This window comes from Opisthorchis viverrini (assembly GCF_000715545.1).
Source record: "Opisthorchis viverrini unplaced genomic scaffold opera_v5_141, whole genome shotgun sequence".
Lineage (NCBI taxonomy): Eukaryota > Metazoa > Platyhelminthes > Trematoda > Opisthorchiida > Opisthorchiidae > Opisthorchis > Opisthorchis viverrini.
In genome coordinates, this window is record NW_008751798.1 from 88629 (window position 1) to 106463 (window position 17835).

A 17835-nucleotide genomic window follows, 5' to 3' on the forward strand; every position below is an offset into this window, starting at 1 on the left:
ATACCATATCGGAAATTTAACCGAAGATGGCGCCAGGCCCAAAATTTGGCGGATATTTTTTAAAAGAAATGGCTAAACCTTTATCTCCCGACACTACAATTAACCCAACGTTGGACACGAGTTCACCCAAATGTTCAGCCGGGAGATTTGGTTCTGGTTATTGACAAAGGCGCCTCCAGAGGTTAGTGGCCGAAAGCCGTCATTGAGAATATCGTCGAAGGATCGGACGGCTTGGTGCGTGAGGCGATTATTCGAACAGCCGCTGGTCGTGTTCGCAGGGACGTGCGCCACTTATGCAGGCTCGAAGGAAACATAGAGATACATGACACTCCACCAAGCAACGATCCAACTCAGTTGTCGATCCCGGGGGGAGTGTAACGTTCGGTGAACGTTTGTTGATTCCTTCACACCTACCGACACTTCATGACTCTCATTCCACATTTCAGACTTGGAGTGGAGTATAAACTTCACCTGTATTTTCCTTGATATTTGCGTCAGATCTGCTCAAAGACCTGTGGTACAATCTTGAATGTAGTATTGAATCATCACCTAGGTTCAAAGTGAAACCTAAAATTGGTGTCTAACTGTCTGTCTCAGATTAACAATTTGTCACAGACGGCTGAACGCTATAACCCTTGGAAACCGTTGGTGATCGTTCTGAAACGCATTCAAGAGATAAGCGAACCAGATGTGGTATTTTTTAATCGGCTGTCGGGTATATCTTCGGGATCCACATAGTTCTAGAAAGGTTGAAACCTGTTAGACAATGCAATCACTTGAATTACAAATTTCCTGAGAAAAAAGATACACTCATCGCACGCTTACAATCAGTTGGTGTAAAACAGGCGTTCAGCGGTAGCACCATTTCGGTGCCCAGCTGCCAAGCCACACGAAGGAGGCACGAGGGCTGGGATACTGCCAGGTTGCCCAAGGCTAGGCAGGGGAAGTCGAGAGGCGGAGGGTCGGAACACGACACGGAACTTCCGATCAGTAAATTCGCGCTCTAACCGCTTGAGCCATTTGGCTCCAGTTGGTGTGTGACTTAATGCACACATCCATCCTCGGAACCACTGTCTCCTTGTGGCCCGGCCTTGGAAGCAATAAAACAGTCCTCTAATAATCCGAACAACTTCAGTGAGATAGTCCTGAGTTGGTATGCAGAGCTCTGGGCATCGTCCCTAATATCTCGTGTTCATGATACTAGTACGTGAATATATTACTTATAATGGCTGATCTAGTAATTCGTTCCCTACTAAGTACTGAATTGAAGTTCGTTTTCGATTTTTAACAGCGATCATCACAATCATCGATGGCATAATACCAATGTATAACACTGATGCCTTGTTGCCATGCAGCCATGATTACATTGTACGCTTATATTGTAAAGAAAAGGCTAAAACGGGATGGGAAAGAGACTCCGAGGCACCTACACCTGCAGACACCCATTTAGGTTATTTCGATGGAAACGGACAAGAACGCGACTGACGTCGACTAGCATAGTCTCCAAACAGTCGCAGGGGGGATATCACCGTCTCCATCCTGGAAGGCAAGCAGCACCGACAGCACCCAAGCGTTTCGTGATATCCTTCATACTCCTCTGCCAAGTCAAAATTTGATCACATCTCTGCTTCCGCCACTCTGAATTGGGCATGGAAAACAACTCTCTCTTCGGCAAACAATGGTTCGGCATACGCAACACATGTCCCAAACAACGCAGCTTCTGGAGCTGGACACTATTCAATGAAAGTACCCGTTGCACAACCGAAAGCTCGCTTTCTTACTGCCTCGTTTCGGATACGGCGACACCAACCCACACAAGCTATGGTTCTGAGACAACGATGGTCGAACACCTGAAGACGTCTCATTCCGCTGCTCAACAGCCCGCACTATAGCTTGACATAGACCTCCCGTCAGATTCAGGGATAAACCATTCTGGCGCTAAAGGTGTAGCAAATTAGCAACCGCAACCCGAGCCTTGCAGATTCGGGCATTCCCCTCAGCTACCACACCACAATCAGGACTAATACAACTTCCAAGATACGTAAACCACTCCACAACTTCCAGCACCACTCCCTGGATTGTAAGTGGCGCGTTCAGTGACTGCACGTCCAATTACATGACCTCACACTTTGTGGGTGCAAAGTGCATACCAAAGGGCGGTATGACTTTGGTCAGTTCATCCAAGAATACTTGCGCCTTCTCCTCCTCTTCGAACATGAGAACGATGTCGTCTGCATATTCCAGATCGACAAGGTTTTCTTCACAGACTATTTGAACACCGTGGTTTTGGAGACCCTCCTGCGCTTGTCTCATTATTGCATCGATCAAAAAGGCATGAGGAGATTGGGCATCCCTGACGGACACCGCTTTGTGTACACTCCGTACACTCTCACACGTCCGGAAGTTTGAGAATACACAGAACATATTATCGAAATACACTATTTTGCAAACGAATTTGGGTTTCCGAAAGACTCACCAAGAACCCAGCTGAATCTCTCGGATTTGATGTTTCCAGGCAACTGAATGTGCTGCACCAGGCTGCCTCATGATTCAGTCGCTGCGATATTTGAGACATCGCGATACATTTACATTTTTGTAACGCACTACTCATAAGGTTGCTGAAAACTTCTCGGCCTTCTTGAGGTTGTTCAGGTCAGGGCAGTCCCGAAGTTTCCGTCAACCTTACGCTCTACTTGGAGCCAAATTGCACGAAATTAGCGAACTACACTCATTTGCAAAAAAATTTGTTTTGGGAGAGACTCACGTGGATTCCAGGTGGGTGGGTACCCCCTGTTTCCCTACCTGTGTTTATATGGCATTTGAAGCTGTTACCCCTTAGGGTGATCAGTTGGTTAGACGACATCGCTTATCGTTTGTGATCTTTGTTGCGTTGTGGTTTGCTTTCGTTCAAAAAGATTGGCCATCCAGATGCCTTCTATGCTTGGTATTTTTCCCCCCTGTTCTCAGTGGCCCCCATCTCGATTTGCATTACATTGTGGTCTGATTTTCTCGAGATTGATTGGCTGGATTCACCGCCCTATTTACTCTATTGTATCAACTCGCGTCTCTGTATCTGTCGGTTAGTTTGGTACCTTGGTTTGTTTAGTGGACACCTCTTCCCATCCTAGTGGTGTGTCCGTTTCGATCGGACCCCTGCTTCTTTTACCAGTTCCTCGTCTGGTTGCTTGTGCGATTCAGAGCACTGTGGTTCCTGAATTCTGTGGCTCTTAGCGGTTGATAAATAGGGTCAATTTCAATATTCTTTGTGCATGGAGATGATCATTTTTTTGAGATAATGTAATGCAAGGAACTCTAGTCCTCTTCAATTTCTGTTTTTCGCATTGTTTCCCTTTGAGGTTTGAAAAATTCTCCCATCTTACATGAAGGTCAGTGACTGGTTCCGCAAAACTTTGTGCAGCTTTACGGTCAGTCGAGTTCTTGAGCTATTTAATTAGCCCCAGGTCAACCACATAAATCCTACCGCTCAGTTGGACAACTTAAGTTGATTGTGACGTATTTCCCAGGTCAAACGGGAACAGGTATCCACCACCGGGTAAGTGACCGCATAGTCAACGTCCAATGTGCTGAATGCACCCGTGTGAGGGTTTTGGGACACAGCATTAGTCCTGACTAACAAGGATTGCGTTGTCTTGGTATTTGGTGACCACTTAATCGAAATCAATGACTAGTAGGGGCAAAGCAGCCACGCTTTTGCGGGTTTTTAGGCCGATAAAGCCAAATGAGAGTGTATGCTGGAAATGCTAGACAGCATTTGGAAAATGTTACCGACTCGGTTACAGTCATTTTTTCAAGCACGAAATCTCTGCGACTTTGACTAAATTTTGGTTTAATTAATTAGTTAAATTACTAACTGATTAATGAATTCATTACTTGAATAAAGAAATTATTAATTATATAAAGAAAACTACTCAAAATGTTTCTGGGGGCTCTTGGACAGCCCACAACCGGTTTCGCCCTTCTTGGGACTCATCAGGTAGGCGCAGTCCCTGAGTTTCCGTCAACCTTATGATCTACTTGAAACCAAATTGCACTGTTTTCTAGAAATACACTCATTCTCAAATCAATCTGTTTTTCACGAGAAACTCAACTGAATCTCTCGTTTATGATATTCTACAACTGAATGTGCTGCACACAGGCTGCCTCATGATTCAGTTGGCACGATATTCGAGATTTCGCACATTCAGTTGTAAAATATGACAAACGAGAGACTCAGTTGAGTCTCTCGTGAAAACCAAATTGATTTGCAAATGAGTGTATCTCTCGAAATTGTTAATTAATTAGTTAATTAATTAATTTTTCGTTTTTTATGAGAACAGTTACCGGAACAACAGACATTTGGTCCACTTATATGTCGCGCTCAACCATCGATCAAGGTAGTCACGTGATCTAACGCCAGTTCACTTCTTGTTTTATGCGAAATCGACCAGTGGAAACAAAGTCCAAAGGAATATCAGCATACTGATTCGTAAAGACATGTCGTCCCCGTATTCGCTTAAATTTTGTTTATCCTCACCTTTTATCATCTCCGACAGACACGGTCGTTCACCCTTCTCGCTGTGCCTTCCGTCAACTTCGCAAGCGATATTTAAAGCAAAAACAATTTGGGAAATTAGGAGCGAATCGTTCAAGGTACCATCGCTGGCAACTTGGCTCTAGTTCCACAGCTAACATCCTTTCGGGGATCTGTTTAGATATAGGCCGGAATATGACTAGGGTTAGTAACCGGAGCATTTGGTTCAAAAGATCAAAAGCAAGACAGCGGAAGTTGGCACCCAGTACAACCTATTGTAGCAGTGTACAAGTCATTACACCGCAGTAAGGTCCATTCTCTTCGTGACAGTTTCTGCAGACACAACACCATGACTATCGATTGGCACTCGCTGAATACTGACCGTAGTATGTCATGAACTATACTCCATGCTGACTTCACGCTCAGTTTCGGGGTCTTGGAAACCCAAATTCTAATCCTCCGACTCCCTCCATTTTCATCCAAAGTGGACAATTTTTGATTTGTCACTTCCGTGAGTGACCTCCGGCCCAACATTTCAGTATGAGACTAATTAATAATTAAATATTAATTAATAATTGATTACTAATAAATAATTAATAAATCGGTAATAATAATAAGTAGTAGTTAATGATAACAAATTAATAAATTAATACATTAAGATCATCCGTTTTGCCCGCCAAAGGTCACCTGGGAAAGGTAGCATTGTTTCGTCCACTACTACACAATGCATTTACCAACACCATTGGTTGTACATTCATTCTCAGACTAATTTGGTTTTAACGGAAAACGTAAATGAATACAATCGAACCTCTCGTTTATGATATTCAGTTGGAATCAATCGAGCCTCCTGTTAGGACTAAATATGTTTGCAACTGAGTATGTTTCGCGGTTGCGCGCGATTTGCGTTCATGTAGGATATAAGGTTGGTGGAAACTCAGGGACCGTGCCTACCTGATCGGCCGCAAGAACAAAACAGCTCATCAGCTGTCAAAGTTTTCAGCAACCTTATGAGTAGTATGTTCCATCAAGTAAAACGGTTTCATAAATGGATGTATTAGTGGGTTTAGTAGCGAAAAGAGTCCATAATATACACTGTATTCAGAAGTCTAGTTTTGGCTGATTGTTCGTTTCTGCGTGACATTCTACTTCTCATCAAATGAAACAAAAACGTTTCATGCAAAATTCCGATCGATTCTGGTAATTAGTATAGGAGCGGTACAATTAATCATGATGTTCGTCATGTCATCATGCTCATTAGCTTTATTTCTAACAAAACCTTCAAAATTAAAACAAACCGCAAGTGTATTCCAAATATGCATGCTTACTGAATTTGAATTAGTAGACCAGTGGTTTGAATCCCTTTTGAAATTCTGCTATCTGAAGAGACGGAAAAGCGTTCTTGCCTCCTTAGAACACCTATTTGTTGTATTGTCTAATCGTAGTTCCGAGAACTGATCAGAATTACATTGTTAACCTAAGGGAATAAAACTCCGTGACCACGTGATTTCTTTGAGATTATGGGAATTCCTGTCCCGTCACGGTGGTCCTTTGCAGCCCGTTTGATTTACACGTTACTCGTAAGCGAAACAAGTAATGTTACGCAGAAATCACACTGGAACTGCCGTCACAGCTAGTATCTGTTCAGATATGAAGAGACCAAATGTTCGTAGAACATGTGTACGAACTTCTACATACAAGTATACAAGTTTCCCTGACTGTTTGCCGACATGAGCCAGTGCACGCATTACTGTCTCTTTGGTGATTACTGACCAAACTATAATTACATATTTATTATCGAAATAGCAGTCCAAGAACCTGGCTACCTCTTACATGACACAGTGTGTTAATCAAAGGAGGGAGAGACATGCCACACTGGGTTGAACCAGGTGATTGTACCAGGTGACTGACCGTTTTCATCTTGTTCAGGGTACAGATGACAGAAGCACGTTTGAGCTCACCTGTACTACGTGATGTATACTAAAATTCCCGTTACCCATGTTTTATACCCGTGGGTGAGGCGATCTCCTTCATAATATATCAGCCAAGATTCTGTTTACCAATTTGCTGTGGGTTGTATCACTCTCACGCCATGCAGCAATGAAACGATTTGTGTCATAGTACAGACCCTTAAAAGCGTAAGGTATTTTGGGTACTACTGATAAACATTTAATCGACCCAATGCTGTCTGATTTCGTCGACGAGAGTTTCAGATAGATAACCCCCTTACAAGAAGGAACGAAACCGCTTGGATTCAATAAGGCTGTCTCAAATGAAATGAAACGAATCTAACTAGAGTTTAGTTTTTTAGGAGTATCATAACACTGCAACATATATGTTGGTCCATATCGTTCAGCTTCCTCCCTGCATGGTGCGGTCAGCAAAAGCCCAGTTCATCATCACTAAAAGACTTATAGTATGGTGCAGTAATCGCTCTTTATGAGCACACTTGCATCGTTGCGAATACAAGTTCAACATTACGGAGTCTCTTCCAGTGCACAGCTTTCTTGAAGTAAAAATGGATCACCTTGAAGAAGCGGGCATTCCTGCCAGCTAGACCAAACGTGTTTCGTAGAAAAGTCGCAGTAATCCGCTAATGTTGTAAACGGTTTTCGTACGTCGAAATTTTTCCGGTTAAATGGTTTGATTAGGAATAAGACCAAAATCAGGTCCACCTACAGGGTATGCCACTGTTTCATAATAGATAAGGGGGCAAGGAATTTGTGATTTTACGTCAGGGATTTTCAAGATTGGGCATTTTACAAGTGGTTTGTTGCACAGTTCTCTTCGTAGGAACACTCACTCATCGAGGGGCCAGTCAGAACACACCGATTTCCTGAGCTCAACTCCGTCGTTCACACACACACACACCTGAATGATGTAGCAAGAAACGTCAGACATTCCTTCAAGTTTGTCAACAATCCTAAACAAGAAACCTTATACAAGAATGAAATATTTATCAGTTTTGATATACCCTCTCTAGGGATTGGAGTAACTACTACTCAAAATACTGTCATTCACCCGTACAAACTAGCCGTCTGCCGAAATAATAGCACCCGAGAATCGAGCCTGACTTTGTTCACATGCGAACAGACTTGGTACAGACGGAACCACGGGATAGAACGGTCTCCCAAGCAGTCTTATCGGGATATTCAAAAGAAACCTTCAGTTCTCAAATCTTCCATTCATTTAATAGTGGCTTTGTGATAATGTTACAAGAATTTTCGGATAAATTGCTGCATTTTCTAAATACATTTTGACATAGATTAAATGCACTTAATTGCAAAACGAATTTGGCCTTCATGGGAAATCGGACTGAATGCCAGTTTAATATCTAACCTGGAATATTATTCGAATGAGTTCGCTGCAAAACCGTCGCCTGATGATTCAGATGATAGAATATTCGAAATATAGCAGTATATTTCCTTGACGAAGGACACCAAACACACTCATCATCATCATCAGCATCCTCATCAGCATCAGCATCAGCATCCTCCTCCTCCTCATCATCATCATCCTCATCATCCCATCATCATCATCCTCATCATCATCATCATCATCATCATCATCATCATCATCATCATCATCATCATCATCATCATCGTCATCATTTTCAGCTATAATAACCGCGTACTTGTCGTACAGTGGTTGTAGCTGCCACAGTTTCGTTCACTGATGATTTGGGGGGTGGGGTAGCTAGCTGCGCATTGCAGGCGAGAGCTGATAAATTGGTGCATAAATCCAGCACTGTCTGTGGGATGTCAAGGCAATGAAGGCAATAGCTTGGATGCACGAGCGTCATTGAGGGCGCGAGTGGGTCATGTTTGACAGTGTCTCTAGCCATTGATGTGGCCCGTCTCGGGGTCCCCATCCAGGAAGACGGCAGTGACCAGCTCAGATGAGTTTCCTGGTAATGGCTTTTACACTTCGCTGCCAAGTCATTCTTAGAGCGCCTCTGGTTCTCTTTCACCCTTCACGTGGTTTTGCGAAAAGAGCCCTTCGAGGAAGTCGGTCGGCTGGCATACGCAGCACGTGTCTAAGCCGGCGCAACCTATGCAGTGTGATCAGTTCACCTATCGAGGGTGAGTTATTTCTCCCGAATGCCATTCGACGTACTTCGGCAGTGCTGAACCGGTGTTCCCACCACTTTATTTCAAACTAATTTGGCCTTCATGGGAAATCTAAATGAATGCCAGTTTAACATCTAATTTAGAGTATTCGTCAACCGAATTCGCTACGAAACCGTCGCCTGATGATCCAGATGGTAGACTATTCGAAATATAGCAGTACATTTTCTTGACGGGGGACACCAAACACAAGGTCGATGGGAACTTTCCATTTGAGTTTCCAGTTAGAACATGATGAGTGTGTTTTGCATACCGTGTTCAATTCGGGTTCAAGCTGAATTTGACGGAAACTCGGGGTCTTTGCCTACCTGATAAGTCCCAAGAAGGAAGAAGCCCGTCCAGGGCTATTGACGAGATATTGACAAACCTAGGTGTCGCTGTATTTCGGGGTTTATGCCTTACTTGTGACATGAAGCGACTCTCCAAAGCCAGCAAGGTGAATAACATCAGGGATATGCTCTAGCGCTACAACTATCCGGTTGCTTAGCGAAATACACTCATTTGCAAGCTAATTTGGTTTTTCCGAGAGGCTCACCTGGAACCCAGCTGAATCTCCCGTTTGTGACGTTTCCAGATATCTTCCGGTATCTTCCTCTAACAGTGTGCTCTATCACTCGTACACAACAAGAGTCCTAGAAAGTGTCAACTCGTCGACAGACAGATCCCCTACTACCGCACACCACTGGCCGATTCTGTAATGTTCATAGAGAAGTAGAATAAACGTAGCGTTGGAAAGTGACAATCACGTTGGCAGGCAAATGATCTACTCTAAAGACCCACCAGTACCAATGATCAAACCAACTGCTGGGACTGCAGTGTTACCTCCGTTTGAGAGACCACCAGTTCAAGTAGATTGCATGTTGCGGGCTTTCCACCTCAAAACCCCTCGTAATTTAAAAAAAAACTAGAGAAAAGCCGCTTGCTGTGCATGGGGAATCACAATGTTGGCCGAACAAGGACTCAAAGAAGAAATCAACAGAAAAGCAGACTACTGAAAATAGGAGGTACTCTACAAACCAGCAGAAGACAGCCACGATGCAATACGGATCAATAACGGGTCAACCAAAAGAGACAACAATGGACGGCAATTTCAGCAGAAGCGTGGCTGTAGGAAGCAAGAAATACAAACCACAACTCAACACAGATTAAGATCGGACCAACCAGAATCCAGGTTACAGCACAAAGGCTGCTCTTTGTAAACCATATAAACGCAGGCACGAAGAGAGGAACTACCCAACCACCAGCGTACTGAAGATTTCTCCTCGAATGGTGACGAAACGTTTGCAAATCAATTGCCAAGCTCGGCGANATAACGGGTCAACCAAAAGAGACAACAATGGACGGCAATTTCAGCAGAAGCGTGGCTGTAGGAAGCAAGAAATACAAACCACAACTCAACACAGATTAAGATCGGACCAACCAGAATCCAGGTTACAGCACAAAGGCTGCTCTTTGTAAACCGTATAAACGCAGGCACGAAGAGAGGAACTACCCAACCACCAGCGTACTGAAGATTTCTCCTCGAATGGTGACGAAACGTTTGCAAATGAATTACCAAGCTCGGCGAACAGATCAGCAGCCGCCTGATTAATTACCAACTAATACACCCGAGCTACCAAAATTCCAACACAAATCACAATGTTTTTTTACCAGGTTCAGCCAATCCATAGTGGTTGACAAACAATGCTGTGCAGAGGTCGTAGCAATTCACGCAACTTTCCTGCGTCGACTGATATGATGGCCAATCCCCGTACGTAGTCAGCACCCAGAACAAGAGCTAATAGCGTGACCTGAGGTTCGGGCGACGAAAACATGACTATCACGTCTTGACCAATCAGTCTCCCCCGAACGCTCAACGCACATCGATCGATACCAGTCAACCTGTTTCTTTTGTCTTTGCTCCTACGAAGTTAACCCGCATGAGACACCAAACAAACTGCAGTCATTGTGGTATTTTTCCACCAGTGATCAACCAGAACTGGATCGTCGTTCGAGGTGTCGTGCCAACCAATCGCATCGCCCCAACGCGGACGCAACAGCCCGTTTAGACGTTATAATTTAGGTGCGCCCAGCGTACACTAGCCCCACCTGTCAGATATCCGGCATGTTCAACAGTGTCACTGATGGTGAGCTCTAATACGAACAGAATTAGCCTCCCCTCTTTGTGTGGACTCACCAGAAAAATTAGGCCTTGAGAAGAGGTGGACTGTTCAAACGAGAGTGATGTGACAACAGAAAGTGATCGATAGGTTGAGCGACTAAACACCTGCTAATATCGTTGTTGTTTTCACTCATCTCAATCTCCCGTTAGCAAACCATACAAACCGTACCAAAAAGTGGCAAAAATTTCGATGAAACTAGTTTATGATCTGTAAAGGACACGTGATAACTTAAAGGTCAAATGGTCACAGGTTATCCAAGACCCTCTGTTGCATAAAGCACCAGCCGCTGTTGAATTATTCTGTCGGACACTCCAGCACATATTTTATATTATTATTAGGCAGATTTGTTTTCGTATTCGTGCTATAAGTATTAATCATGTGCTAACTGCCTCAGGCCGGCCACAAACTCAAATCGACCACATTGCCATCAGTTATCCATGGCGCGGATCAATAACTGACACGTGCTCGTCCGGAGTCCCTTCTCCTTACGTTTCCCCGGGCCGCGTAAGGTGCGGACGTGTGAGAGTGTAGGGAGAACTCTCTAAAAGCTTTCGTACACAAAGCGGTGCCATCAGGCATGCCCAATCTCTCCATTCCTTTTTAACTTCGCGATCGATGAATTAGTGAGACGAAAGCCGGAGGGTCTCCAAAATCCAGGTGTTCAAATAGTCTGGGAAGAAGACCTTGTCGATCTGGAATATGCAGACGACATCGTTCTCATGTTCGAGGAGGAGGAAAAGGCGCAAGTATTCTTGGATGAACTGACCAAAGTCATCCCGTCCTTTGGCATGCACTTTGCACTTACAAAGTGTAGGGTCATGCTCCTGGTGGTGCAGCCACTGAACAGGCCACTTACAATCCAGGGAGAGGTACTGGAAGTTGTGGAGCGTTTTACGTATCTTGGAAGTTGTATTAGTTCTGATTGTAGTGTGATGGATGAGGTCGATGCACGAATCTGCAAGGCTCGGGCCGCGTTTGCTAATTTGAGACACCTATGGCGTCAAAGTGGTGCATCCCTGAATACCAGGGGACGTGTGTAATCAAAATACGGTGCGGGCTGTTTTGTTGTATGGCTGTGAGACAACCTATTCGGGCAGCGGTACTGAGACGTCTTCAGGCGTTCCACATAGGACCGTAGCTCGTGTGGGTTGGTGTCGGCGTATCCGTAACGAGGCAGTTAGAAAGTGCGTTTTTGGTTGTGCAACGGGTACTTCCATTGAAGAATGTGTCCAGCTCCAGAAGCTGCGATGTTTGGGACATGTGTGGCTTATGCCGAACCATCGTTTGCTGAAGAGAGTGTTGTTTTCCATGTCCAACTTAGAGTGGCGGAAGCAGAGAGGTGGCCAATTCATAACTTAGCAGTGGGGTATGAAGGAGATTACGAAACGCCTGAGTGGTGTCGATGCTAATCTCCTTCCAGAATGTGGACCGCGTGATCCTCACTGTGCCTGATTGGAGACACCACAAGATATGGCTTCCAACCGATGTCAGTGGCGTTTCTGTTGTCAGTTTCTATCCAGATCGTCTGAGTGAGTGTCTGGATGTATAGGCACCTCGAAATGATAGTGGTAAGCTAGCACGAAGCCCCTCTCCCGTCCACCGTTACTCTTTTCCTTACCATAAGGATTACAAATCAGTACGACAAAATCTAAGTTCCAAAAGTGATGTATTTATTCTAAAACTCAATGACTCTCTCCAAGTTGAATATCTTTTCGGTTCCCAAACTATTTTTTGGCAATACATCGAAGAGGAGAGGACTGTTTGGACGGAGTTATTCCGTCAGAAAGAAAGATTTCAGACTAAATCATGGCTGACAGCTTATTCTTGTGGCAGTTCCATCTTCGGATGAGCCTGACACCATAGAAAACTTGTTTATAACCGATAACATGTAAGCAGTCTTTTGAGCGTCACGGGGATGCTAGCATATCAGAACTCGAGATGGAAAGTGGTACCTCACTGTAAAGTATGGACGGATGACAGAAACTATCACACTTTGGTGACTGCGCTTCAACAGGAATGCAGTTTACGTGCGGCGCTATCACACGGTTCATCTATTCCAAAATGACATTCAGAAGATGAAATAAAGATACGGAGCTGATTTTCATGGTCCCCCAAGTTCTATAGGGATGATGCCAAACGGCTTAACTACCGCGCGACGTTTTGTTCGATCGATTGAACAATTCCTTAGCGAGATGCGGCGACTGAGAAAAGGTCAGCTGTACCAGGCGACACTCTCGAGTGTTCGTCCGCGGTTCGTAAGCACCCAGTGTTCAATGAATCGTTTGCAAAAATGAATAACTATGACGCCAAATAATTGGCGCGGATTCCAAAAGGTCGTTCATTATATGCAACATTTTTGGCGAAATGTCGCTTGAATGATCAATATATCTAGTCCAGGTAGACGCCAAATAAACACACCTTTGCTGTTGCTCACATCGGAGTTATGGGCAGGAAAATGCGTTTAGATAGTGCGACTACCTTGTGGGCTGATCACTAGTCTCGATGAGTTTTTGCGTCTCACATGCTGCGTAATCAGTTCAAAACTGTTTCCAAACGAAGATATGCCATAAATAGCTCTGCCACTTTGTTGTATAGGAATCGACCGCACCTTTTGAAACCAAAAACGGACACTCTAGGCTCATAACACGCTTTGAAGAATTCGTTATCTAAACTGCGTTTGACTGATTTTTTTTCCTCAAAGTTAATGGATGGATTCAACCGCATACGTAGACCAAGCTTTTGGCTGTGTTGTTCGCATGTAAATTGCAGCGAGTGAGGAACGAAAGTACATTTCGATACTTTACTCCATTGCTATTGGCTTGATATAACCGAAATAGATTTTCCAATTTTTTTCCATATCAACCTTGCGATGATTAATATACAAAATCCAATGCATTCGACATTGTATCCGCAAACGCATTGTGGATTCCATCACACTGGGAAAGCATTCCGAACACGCGTGCAGTCACGTGAAGGAGTTCAAAGCGTTTGACCTGTATTTACTACTACAATTGTCATTGATTTTTTAAGAGCATTGTCACAAACATCAAAAGTGAATGCTAGCGACGAATACGAAAGGGTAACAGGAGAATATGAGATAAAAGAGAGAAACTTCTCATTTGAAATCATGCCACGAACAGTTACCGTTTGATGATATGAATCCCAACGTATGTAAAAAATTTGGTATGGAAACACGCGTCTAAAGACCAACAACCGAAGAAAGGACAAGCAATGTTGAATGCTCTTCAAGGCGCTGTAGGCGCTAGCACATCAGGCACAGAATGTACGTCATACTGGGTCTGGTGTGAGATTAAATGGCAAAAATGTACATTCAACGCCATGTGCCACGCATAAAAGTGTCATAAGTACGCAGACAGCCCACAATGGCAAGCAAAAACAAGTCGCTGACTGTGACCTCAGGAAGTCTCAGTTCAATAACAGCCTTGGCAGATTGAGGAAAGCAGATCCCTTGATAAGAGATGATCGTCGGTTGGTGGACCTAGAACTTCCCACGAATCAGCTAGCAGTGGATGTTGCTCAAGAGAAATTTCGAGAGCCTACATCAGCTGCGAACTGCATAATTCCCTTTCGTGACAGAGGATTTGATGTTGCACAAACAAGATAAGACTTCATGAAGGAAACTACTCACAAGGTTGCTGAAAATTATTCGACAGCCCACGACCGGTTTTGCCCTTCCAGTCTGGGATACAGACGTTCGCTGTTTACTGAATAGGAAAGCCAGGCAGCAAAGAGGCAGACATCGTAAATAAGGGGCAATCCCCGACATTATCTGGAGAACAGATTTGCCGATCACATGGAAGCTACTTTGATGATCAATAGAATTGCTACCAGATCTAAACGTACTACTTGGGAAAACAAGCTGGCATGATCAGCATGAACTGTAAAAACCGTGGTTCCTTTGTACACGGGTTGTGCGGTTGTGGGAAAAGAGCCGACCGGGGAAGTCAGTCGGCTGACAAACGGGGACGTTTGAACAAGCCAGCTGACGTTTACTACCGCAGTGGTATTTGGAGAAAAATCATAATTTGAAGGCTGTCCATTGGCTTCATTTTCAAAGGCCCTCTCAGTAGGCTAAAAAAGAGAACCGATACCATAAAGGAAACTACCCACAAGGTTCCTGAAAACGCTTCGACAGCCCACGACCGGTTTCGCCTTACTTGGGGCTCCTCAGTCCCCATTACGAAAATGTCCTGCGGTATCTCGAATATCGTGCCAACTGCAACATGAGGCGGCCTGTGTGCAGCACATTCAGCTGCAAAATATCATAAACGAGAATAACAGCTGAGTCTTTCGTGAAAACCAAAGTGATTTGCAAATGAGTGTATTTCTTGAAGACAAGACTTCCTTTGAGAAAAATGAACATAGTTTCCAACGCATGGGCTCACTTAAAAGGACAAAAATCACATTTAGAACCAATTGAAAGCCAGTATGGACAGCCCAAGTTGAATAAGACTGCTATTCCCTCGTTCTGTCTATCATCAATACATTATTTTGCAATCTGGCATATGGACATCAGTGAGGCTACGATGGCCCATATTGTACGCTACAACCTGCAGATCACCTTCAATTAGGTTAATTAAATAGCTTTATCACATGTTCCGTCACGTTTCACACCTGCTCAATTAATTAAGACAACTAGCTGGAAATAACTTCTGTCGTTTTCCAAGGATGTTCTATTCACTCTTACGGACGTGTGTAATACAGACGTTCGCTGTTTACTGAATAGGAAAGCCAGGCAGCAAAGAGGCAGACATCGTAAATAAGGGGCAATCCCCGACATTATCTGGAGAACAGATTTGCCGATCACATGGAAGCTACTTTGATGATCAATAGAATTGCTACCAGATCTAAACGTACTACTTGGGAAAACAAGCTGGCATGATCAGCATGAACTGTAAAAACCGTGGTTCCTTTGTACACGGGTTGTGCGGTTGTGGGAAAAGAGCCGACCGGGGAAGTCAGTCGGCTGACAAACGGGGACGTTTGAACAAGCCAGCTGACGTTTACTACCGCAGTGGTATTTGGAGAAAAATCATAATTTGAAGGCTGTCCATTGGCTTCATTTTCAAAGGCCCTCTCAGTAGGCTAAAAAAGAGAACCGATACCATAAAGGAAACTACCCACAAGGTTCCTGAAAACGCTTCGACAGCCCACGACCGGTTTCGCCTTACTTGGGGCTCCTCAGTCCCCATTACGAAAATGTCCTGCGGTATCTCGAATATCGTGCCAACTGCAACATGAGGCGGCCTGTGTGCAGCACATTCAGTCGTAGAATATCAAAAACGAGAGATTCCGTTGAGTCTCTCGTAAAGACCAAATTGATTTGCAAATGAGTGTATTTTAATAGACAAGCATTTTGAATAGAGTTCATGAGACATTTTGCGAATGAGGCATATATCAGAAAGTACGGCGGCATTTCAGACTGCTCCTAGGAATGACACTCAGATTGAAGGGCAAATCGAACAGAACTAAGCAGTGTGTGAAATGTGCTTGAAGCTGGGTTGGCGGACTTTACACGCTATCATCAATCACAATCAAGAGCCGGTTGTCCGCATCGACTATCTCTCTACGAGATAAACTATGCATCATTAGCAATTGGCATCATTAGCATTAGTACTAGGATGCCAGGTGCTAATCATTCGATTGTTCATCACCACCACTGTCAGCTGTAAGAACCGCGTACTTGTCGTACAGTGGTTGTAGCTGCCACAGTTTCGTTCAACGGTGATTCGGGGTGGTGGGTTAGCTAGCTGCGCATTGGGGGCGGGAGCTGATAAATTAATGCGTAAATACAGTTCTGTGGGGTGGACTGCTAAGTGAAGGAATTGGGAAGCGAGCTATGCATTTAGGGAATGAGCGCCATTGAGGGCGCGACTGAGACATGTCTGACAATATCTCTAACCATCGATATGGTCCTTCTCGGGGTCCCCATCCAGTAAGGCGGCAGTGACCAGTGCAGCTGAGTTTGCTGGTAATGGTTTTCAAACTTCGCTGCCAAGTCATTGTTTGACCGCCTCTGGCTCTCTTCAACCCTTCACATGGGTGTGCCCTTCGACGAATTCGGTCGACCGGCATACACAGCACGTGGCCAAGCCAGCGCAACCTATGCAGTGTGGTCAGCTCATCTATCGATTGACTGGCTAACTAAGACGTGTTTATGTAGTCAGTCATTGCTCCAAAATTCTCTTCTTGATTAACTTGTGCACTAAACCACCGAAATCTGATCGGTGAGTCTAGAAAAGAACGGTATTTCATCTAGGTCCACCTTGGTCAGGGAGTATTTCCCCCAATCTATTACTGTTAGCATTATGAGGAGTTTTGCGAGTTTTTAAATGAGGTTTCGTCGGGTAAGTAAAGTCACTCGATGGTTAAAAGTCGGGTAGTTTTACCCTTTCTGGGAATCATCAACGTCGCGCACCTCACGATAAGCAGGGATTTTTGAACTTTCAAACTCTCGCTATTGGTTGAATACCTAACCGTTTCGAACGCGAGCGGCTGAACAGCAATGTGACTGACTCCTTCTTGGACAAGATATAGCGCCACTTCAGCTACCAGTTGAGAGGTCACGGACTGGAGACTCCTTGCAGTTTCGTGAGATGCGTACTGATGCTAGTTTCCGACAGATACAAAAAAGTTGTACAACGCTTCTTGATTTAACTTACAAAACGAAATCTCCAAAAACATACGTTACCGTCCTCACTCCAGGTACACCTTTCTCGCTAACAATCCCTTTTCCATGTTAGGAATCTTTGTAGTCGCTTCATTTATTTAAGTTGAACATGCAGTGGTTTTTAGTTGGCGTTGATTAGTTGTGCTTAACATGAGGTTGAACGCTATACCTTGTCAACCAAAAAACAGGTTACAAGAATGAACTATTAATTCTTGGATTTCTGCTGAAACAGAGGGTTCAACGTAGCTGACGATGACAGCTTACCGAAGGCCAAAATGGTTGACGCTATGAAGTCTTCCATAAGGTACACACAGGTGAATTCAATCA

At 44.3% G+C, this 17835-nt stretch overlaps 1 protein-coding gene across 1 annotated transcript in view; it reads left to right on the forward strand.

Annotated features, from left to right (window-relative positions):
- The window catches only part of T265_06663 (hypothetical protein), a gene marked incomplete at both ends in the record, with an annotated part of 44496 nt that overhangs the window by 20530 nt on the left and 6131 nt on the right, over positions 1-17835 (forward strand). The window contains one exon of the mRNA XM_009171988.1: positions 11442-11849. Coding sequence (XP_009170252.1) covers positions 11442-11849 — 408 coding nt within the window. The remainder of the gene's footprint in view (positions 1-11441; positions 11850-17835) is intronic.